The following is an 8,450-nucleotide window of genomic DNA, read 5'->3' as shown; positions in this document are numbered from 1 at the left end:
AGTTTATACATGTTTGTTCCTGCACTCAGTGTTGTCCTTAACTTGAATTGTTTTTCCTCTCCCTGGTATTTAGTCCCCTGATATATTTATAGAAAGATCATATCCTCTTTCAAACTTCATTTTGCTTGGAATAGTAATGTTAGAAATAGACCGACGAATTTACTGCAGTGGATAGGGACAGACAGACACACAGACACAGAGGCTAGAGCACTCATTTTAAAAGAAATGCAGAAAATACAGATGAGTCAATCTTTAGTTAACAGTGCATTATTTCAATCATGTCAGCAACACGTGTCAACTACAATAGAAAAGACAGATCAAGTTCAAAAGTGATTTTCAGGGGGTTTTAGATCTAACGTCTATCCATCTATAGAAGTACCAGAAAGCCTACCTGGAATTCCATAAAACTCTAGCCTAGGGACAGTACCAAAAGCCCACAATGAATATAATTTCTAAAAAAGAGAGCTGTGCAGACTCAAAAGTACATTTAAACAGAGACTAGTTTGGGTGGTAAATAATATTCAGAAAAAGAAAAAATAATCAAGTCGCTATTAAAAAAAAACCTAGAAGGAAAAGAGATTGAACATACTATTGTCTGTCGGGAGAAAATTTCTTTCACAAAAATATTTTCTAGCTTTGCTGCTCTGGTACATCAATCCTGAGCACTCTAACTTTTGACTTATAATGATATTCCTTGAGATACAGCTTCACCGAGGGAGGAATGGGAAGTGCATCGATACCATCATAAGTTGTACAGTTGCAAATGACCGTTCTACATATATGCTGGAGCGAGAAGGGAAAGGTCCTGTTCAGGGGAGTGGATAAAAGTGGTTCAAAGAACATACAGGAGCTCGGATCTTTGTAGTGTTCTAGGAGCCCCGTGATGTCAGGAGAATGGAAGACACAGGGATCGTGGGCATCAAAGCTGAAGTTGTGATTCCACTGCTCTATCCGGGCGTGGAGGGAGCGGCTGTAGCGGCGGAAGCTGACGGAGAACAAATAGTCCTCCTGGGCAGAGTCTCGCAACAGGAACGTTCCCTCTGGCTTCCCTTCCAGCAGCGCCTCGGCGGCGTATTTATCCATGACTCCCCAGTAGCAGGGGTTGTTATTGATCTGGAGGAGGTCTGGCACTAGGCAGTGGACATAATCAATCTGGGTGTGGTATTTCGGGGGCGTTTCCATCCGCAGCAGCTCGTCATCCGTTTCCCACTTGGGCTTGTTTCGTTTCCGAGAGCTTGTGCACAGGGTTATGACTTCATCATCGGAGTCCATGTCACTCTCCTCTCTGCTGCTCCTTGCCACCTTACCTGTCACCAGCTCGGGCCTCGGGTCCCCCCGAGAGGAGCTGCTGTCAGTGAAGTCACAGGACTGGGAGGGAGAGTCCATCCCCCCATTGGCAATGTCCTCGTCTCGCAGCTGGTCCTCCCTTTCCTCGTGCTGGGATAAATCAGCAATTATCCATTCTTCTGCCTTTGGACTTATAGGGGCCGTGTGCCTTTTGATCAAGTGCCAGCGGAAAGCCAGCTCTGAGCGAGGAGGGAAAGGACACTTATCCAGCATCAGCTCACTGATATGGATCTTCCTTTTGGAGGGCAGTCCTGAGGCGTGCCGGCTGCTGCAGTTCTTTATGGGAAAGCACTGACCCACAGCGTCCTGCAGCTTCTGCTTGAGAGACCGCCCCAAAAACCTGTGCCCACAGGACCTGTCTAGATCCAGCTCGATGGACGAGCAGCTGTATTTCCTCTCTTGGCTCCTTAAATTAGTCCCCGACCTTCCTGCAGCATTTGCTGTTTCAGGATCAGGGCAATGCTCACTTTTCTTGGACCAGGAGAGCTTTTTCCCACTCCAGACATATCCATCCTTTCTGTCTGCACTCCTGCTCCGGCTGCTTTTGGGCCTCACATCTGCGTTTTTCGCGCTGCTGTCCTTGTTCTCTGCCATTGTGACAGCTTTGCTTCACGAGCTGCCAGGAAGCACACACTGTGTTTCTTGTGGGGTTTTTCTACATAAGGAAGCTTCCTCGAGGCACTTTCTGGAAATATCTAAGGAAAAAGAAAACACAGCTCAGTTAGCTGCTATGCACGCACACAATGCAACAGCAGTGCTGGTGGGTACAGGACAACAGTGACAATTAATTGCTGACCACGTAAAAATCATGTGATTGAGGTGAATTCAGTAGCACACCCCATAAATACAAGATCCCAGGGAAAAAAAAGCTCTCTTAACCCTTCTTTGGGAAAAGCATCCTCCAGAAAAAAACTACCTTAACATATTTGTTGAGTTTTCATTCTGATTATGCAGCAGAGCAGAACGTTTCAGGCGTTGGCAGCCCCATTGTGCCAGGGCCCATTTCAGAAGGAAACCCTTCCTGGGGCAGGTGATACTGCTTTAGCTGTTCAGGGAGCAAATCCTGCATCTCTTCCAAATAACCTTTCAAGGAGGAACAAACCAGAACAGAAACAAGTAGGTCAGAGTACAAAGAGCTACTGTACCTAGATGATATGCCTGTTTGCTACTAATCCACAGGATGGGATGCCAGAGATCTTTTTCTTAACTGACACTTTTGGGTCACTTTCAGGATAAAAAATAAAAAAAAAAAACAAACCTAAATTTTATCAGTCACAGATTCTGTCAGTTTTCTGAAAGCTGTTTTCCTCTGCCTTTTCAAAGGAAGGGAGCTAGGAAATACTGAGGCCCTAAGGGATTGAAATATCTGGGGCTTTACATACTGAAAAGGATTAAAACAATCCAGCCCCTTACTAAAAGCAATTTTAAAAGGCCGTGAAAGATGGAACTGCTTATTACTCATTAGAGAAGGAAGTTTACATTATTAAAATCAGTGTTGCTTTGAGACCTACGGTTGCTGATTTCATTTTCTTTTGTTTCCAAAGTTATATTGAATTCTCAAACAGATAAGAGGTTTCCTTTTGACTGCTGCACTTTGAAAAAAAGATGAAAAAAATCCTCTTTTGATTACTCAGTTGAAAGTGGAGCAGGATTTTTTCAAGATACATAGATAGCAATATGGTATGGATGCTATACCCCCTGAGGCATGGCAGGATGTAGAAATATTTCCCATCACTTATCATAATCAGGATATTGTATGATTCTGTGATGCTTCTGCACCAAAACCATGCACAGCTCCTCTGTTGCACCAGGGCTTTTTTTTTCAGCTGTGGGTTTTTCTGTGTTTTTTGGGGGTTTTGGACTTTTTTTTTTACAACTAATTGACATGGCAAATACTAAGCAGGAAAAGAAAAGGGCATCCACTTCCTCTCTCCATTCAATCCATTCTCATCATCAGGATTAGCCAGCATGACACAACCTCTCTGCAGTCCCCCGGGGCTGCTCTGCACAGGCAGGCTGAGTTGGAGCCTCTGCTTTCAGTAAAAGAACAAGACAGCCTTGCCAAAAGGCTCACATGCAATCTGTGGGCCAAATGCATCCCAGATGGAACTTTCACCCAGGAATTTTTCACATTGCATTCCTTATTTAAAACCCGCAGACCTGAGAGCTGTGGGGGAAAGGAAAAAGGCAGGGGAAAGGGAGGAGATGAAGAAATGTAGAAGGAAGGTAAGATGGGTTCAATATTGAGAATATGCTGGGAAGAAAAATGGCATCAGAGCAACGCAGATGAATATCACCTCACTGGTACCAAGAGGAATCACAGGAAAGGGTCCATATTTCAGCAATTACAAATCAAAGATTAAACTAGAGATTTATTTTTCTTCTCTCAGGGTTTTGCAAATTGCTTTTCAGTAAAAGCATGGCGAGACACAATGAAGACAGGAGAAAGGAAACATGTGCATATGAAACTCGAAACTTCTTTATTTAGACCAGAATTGATTCATTGATTGCTTTTGGAACCTTGATATTTTTCATCCAGCAATACCTAGAGTGAAGCAAAGAATTTTCTCCACAATTCAAAAAAAAAGAGAGAAAAAAAGCAATCTCATTTACCCTGGTGATAGCCTGAAGTCACTGAAGACAAAAAGTTTTTAGATTCATCCTGTAGTAAAACACGTTAATTGTCTATATATGGGATTTTTAATTGGAGAGAGAGATATCACTGAGGTTGCAAAGTCAAGTACTTAAAAATTAGGATATGACAGTTTGTAATTGCTTTTGAAACCTTCAATTATCTCATTCTGCTCATCCAGCCCATATAAGGAATAAGAACATGCAGATTTTGGGTTTTTAATTAAAAACTGCAAAACATACAAAGCCCAGAAGTGCCTGTTATCTCCTCTAACTTCAGCCTTCCAACTGAAAAAGCTTGGTTTTTATGGAATTTCTGTGCTGCTGTTGAATTGAGCTGTAAAGCCACCTTCCCCTTTGTACCTTTCTGCTGTCATGAATCATTAGTGGTACCTGAACCCGGCAAGAGAAGCTGGGGAAGCAGCACGTGATGCTGCAAAGCCACGCACCATTAGCCAGAGCTGCTTCCCTGGGGTTTTTGAAGGGCTGCTGGAGCCCAGGCGCCGCTCCTGCCACGTCAGAGCAGCAGCTGCTAATCAGACAGAGCACCAGAGCTGTGAAAAGAGCAGGGAACAAATGAAGAAAAAAGGGATGTCATCCTACTAAAGCCAGGTTTGAACCTGACCGTGTGTTATAAGCTATGGGAGAGCTGCCTCCCAAATCCCACTGTTCGGCATTACAGTGAGGGATCACACCTTCACACCCTTCTGGATCAGTGATTCACAGCCCCACCAATAAAATGGGGAGCAAAAATAATTAAAGTGTCAGGAAGAGGAAGGCATAAAGGGCAGGGGAGGCATTCAGTGCTCTATTATCACTTGGGGCCATCCATCTAAAGGCAGCTCTTCCTTTCACTGCAGCATCCCAGGGAAATGCCAGGGACTTCCATTAACGCCGAGCGCTGCTGGGAGAGCAGGACAGGAGGGCAAGGATAAAAGAGAGGGAACACAGAGTGTACTTTTCCCTAGAGGGGAAGGTTAAATGGAGGAGTCCAGCACTGTGCAGCTCACACACATCAGGTCTGGGCTCTTTTTGGGAGAAATAATGAGTGTTCTGCCTGCAAAAGGGGCACCTCAGGCATCTCCGATGATGGCAGGTTTGACAAAACCCTTATGCTGGGAACCCTTTCCCCTAAGGAAACAGCAAAGATAAAACACATGGGGGGATGAGCAGAGTTCACTTGGGGCCGCAGGAGCCGGCTGGCAGTCCAAGGTTACCCAACACTGCCACACTACAGTCCCTGAGGACAGGCAGAGAGCTGGGTGGCTTTTGCTGTTGGTTTTGTGCTCCCTTCTTCAGAGGTTCCTCTCTCTTGTCTGCAGAGAAAGTGTTTTTTTTCTTTCAGGAGCTGATGCCTCTACCCTGAGACTTCAAGCCCAGACTAAAACCAATATCCAGTTGCTGTTTGGAGGGATAACAATATTCCCTCCTAGGCAGGGGTAGGCTGCAACCCACAGCTGTGATAAGACAGCGACAGCCTCACCATATGTCTAATCAATAACCCAATACCATACATGTAGACAGCCTTTTTTTTTTTTTTTTCATTTATTCAATAAATAGTTGAACACTGAACTGCTTTAACCAGATACTTCTGTCCTGAGCTGCTGGATCCTTGCCTCTAGCCCAACAGTTCTTTTCATCAGGCTGCTTCCCTTTCTGTGTAAAGAAGGAGCAGATGGTGGGGGGTCTCCAGCCCAGCCTCCCACTTGGAGTGGGATTGCTGCCAGTGTGGGCTCAGGGGAGCCTGGCCATGTCCTGAAAAGCTCCCAGGAGGGAGGTCCCACCACCTCTCTGGTGCTTCCATGCTGCACAACCCTCCTGGCGCAGGAAGTGCTTGGAAAGTTTTCTGCCCAAGCACACGAAGCGTTGCTGTATTGTTCCTCTAATTAAACAACAAAAGAAGGCTCACAAAGAACAAGGAATCAATTCTGGAATTGTTATGGAAGTTGATTTTGTAGAGCTGATAAAATCTTGAGAGAGAAGAGCAAGCTGCAATAAACTGGAGTACTTTTTCTTTCATAACTTACATAAAAGTTAAAACGAAATCTCACTGGTCACAAACTGCTTTCATTAATTTCACCCAATTAGATTTTGGCCACAAGACCACATTTTAAAACCTGACCTTCCCAACCTACTAAGGATAACAATAAATCTCAATTCCTTTGTCTTAAATTATTTTTCTCCACTTCTGGCTTTGCTTTGATTTACGACACCATCTAAAAATACCTAAGCTTGACTCCAGAGGCCTTTCCAGCAAATTAAAGCAATTATCACAAATACACACAAAAGAAAAAGACTTTCTAAAGGCACCATTTGCAACCTAAATATTTCTTCTTTGAAAATACCTTTGATTTATCCCCAGAACTGTAGGAGGAAGGGGGGCCATGCCCAGCTAACCCCAACACGGGGATATTTTATTCCCTCCCAGGAGGTGGAACTGAGCTGGCAGCAGGTGCCAGAGGTGAGGGCTGCTCCTATCTCCTGCCTTAATGAAGCTCTGCTCATTAAGCGTGGCAGAAGAGATGCAGGCAAAGCTCAGCGGCCTCCCCAGCACTAAATCAGTGAAAGCTTTATGGTCCATGACCAGCACTCCGTGCTCCACCCAGAAACCGAGGGGAGAGCAGCAATTCCCGGCTCGCAGCCACTCACACCTAATAATCAAGGCAGCCCCAGTTCCCAACCGGATTTAAACTCTTAACTTTGCATTTGGTGCCTGTCACTCCGGACAAAGCCACAGAGCCGGCAGTGCCCTGGACCGGTGACCACCCCTGAAAAACCTCCCCCTGAAAAACCTCCCCCCATTTTTCCTCAAAGAGTGATCCCAGCAAGGCAGCACCTGCAGATCAAGGAAATTCGTTGTTACATAGAAGCGAATGTAAAATGGCTTTTGTACCGCAAAACACTTTAAGTGCAGTTTCTATCGGAGACTCTGAAAATTAAAGTGATTAGGGAAAATAAACACATTTGACAGGCATTTGTCTCCATCCCAGGCAGCGGCTTGCAGCAGGAATAGCTTGGTCTTCCCACTCATCTGATAAGCAGTTCAGCTCCGAATCATTTCTCTAGAACACATTATCCTCGCCAGAAATCACGATTTACTGAAATATGTAGGATACACCCATGGAAAACATGTCTCTACACAGCTTCCACGAGGTTTAATAATGAAATCTGGCCATATTTCTATAATTTTTTTAAAGAATGTGCCTGCTTTGTAATCCTGCCACTTATTCATTCATGAAACTACCAGCAATGTGAGTGTTAGAGAGAAACACATTTCCAATATAAATAAATCACTCTGCTCAGCCCAACAACCAATAACCCCGCTGCAGAACAAAACTGAAGATAAAAGGGCTTTTCCTGGAAGCAATTTTTTCTTAGAAACAGGAATAAACTGGGCCAGATCATTAAGGCTACATAAAGGGAAAACAGATAACGCTGTTTTTCCCTCTTTATTTCAGGTGTCTTCAATTCTAGCATTTTTTTAATCCTTCGAGAGATCAGCCAGGATTTTCTTCCTATTTTTCAGCCAAAAAAAAAAAAAAAAAAAAAAAAAAAAAAAAAAAAAAGCTGAATGATTTTTGCAGTGCAATCACTACCTGCCTGACTACCACTGCTGTCAACTCCACCTCGCAGAGGCATCAGGATGGCTGGAATTCCAGAGTAATTCCATAATGACCATAAGGATCTCCAAAGGGACAGGTCCTGCGGCTGGGCGAGCACAGCCCCGGTGTTCCTGGGGTGCTGCCCAAGGTGGGCGGAGGGCAGAGGCTTTTCCCCTGTGCCTCTGGAGGAGCTGCCATTGAATCCATACACAGAAGGATAAGCTGGGAATGTATGTGCCCTGTTTACGTTCGGCTACACACGCCGGGCACGGGGTTTTTCAGAGGGGAAGCACACAGACCGAACCCCCGGTGACAGAGCGAAGACCCCGGACCGGATCCCCTCGCGGTGACCGGAGATCCCGGGCTGAGCCCCCAGGCACTGACAGCGGCTCAGAGCCCGGACCGAGCCTCCCCCGGTGACAAAGCTCAGCTCCGTGTCGAGTTACCCCGGTGACAGCAGAGCCTGGACCGAGTCCCCCCGGAGGACAGCGCTGACCCCGCTCCGAGCACCGCGGTGACAGAGGGCGGGCCCCCGGCCAACCCCCACCGGTGACCGGAGACCCGGTCCGAGTCCCCCGGGGACTGACAGGGCGCAGCCCCGAGCCCCGCCGGTGACAGGAGACCCCGATTTCCCCGGCTCACCCCCGCCTGCCGCCCTCAGCTCCATCCCCGCCGGCCCGGCCCCAACTCACCCCGCGGGGCCGGCGCTCTGTCCCTGTCCCCAGCCGGGTGCCGGCGGGCTCGGCGCTGCCAGCCGCGGCCCCTCACCCGGCCGCCGCCGCCGCCATCCCCGCCGCCGGGGCCGCCCCGCGCCCGCCCCGGCCCCGCCCCGGCGCTGACGGCTCGGGCCCGGCCCAGCGAGGGCGGAGC

General features: G+C 47.0%; 1 protein-coding gene across 2 annotated transcripts; it reads right to left on the bottom strand.

Moving 5' to 3' along the window:
- Nucleotides 1-202: 202 nt before the first annotated feature.
- Nucleotides 203-8,344, bottom strand: SOCS4 (suppressor of cytokine signaling 4). Of its 2 annotated transcripts, none has more exons than XM_063159660.1 (2): nucleotides 8,273-8,344; nucleotides 203-2,042 (listed from the first exon to the last, which is right to left on the bottom strand). In XM_063159660.1, the coding sequence occupies exon 2, from the start codon at nucleotides 1,939-1,941 to the stop codon at nucleotides 631-633; it is 1,311 nt and encodes a 436-aa protein (XP_063015730.1). In that variant the 5' UTR covers nucleotides 1,942-2,042; nucleotides 8,273-8,344; the 3' UTR covers nucleotides 203-630. The 2 variants fall into 2 exon arrangements, with proteins under 2 accessions (XP_063015730.1, XP_063015729.1); XM_063159659.1 differs by lacking the exon at nucleotides 8,273-8,344 and adding an exon at nucleotides 2,264-2,421.
- Between the last annotated feature and the right edge of the window lie 106 nt (nucleotides 8,345-8,450).

The sequence above is a fragment of the Melospiza melodia genome, chromosome 6 (assembly GCF_035770615.1).
Source record: "Melospiza melodia melodia isolate bMelMel2 chromosome 6, bMelMel2.pri, whole genome shotgun sequence".
Classification (NCBI taxonomy): Eukaryota; Metazoa; Chordata; class Aves; order Passeriformes; family Passerellidae; genus Melospiza; species Melospiza melodia.
This window is presented reverse-complemented; position numbering and strand designations above follow the sequence as displayed.

What these genes read in the sequence shown, in the direction of transcription:
- SOCS4 (XM_063159660.1), bottom strand. Translation starts at nt 1,941, where the DNA reads ATGGCAGAGAACAAGGACAGCAGCGCGAAAAACGCAGATGTGAGGCCC.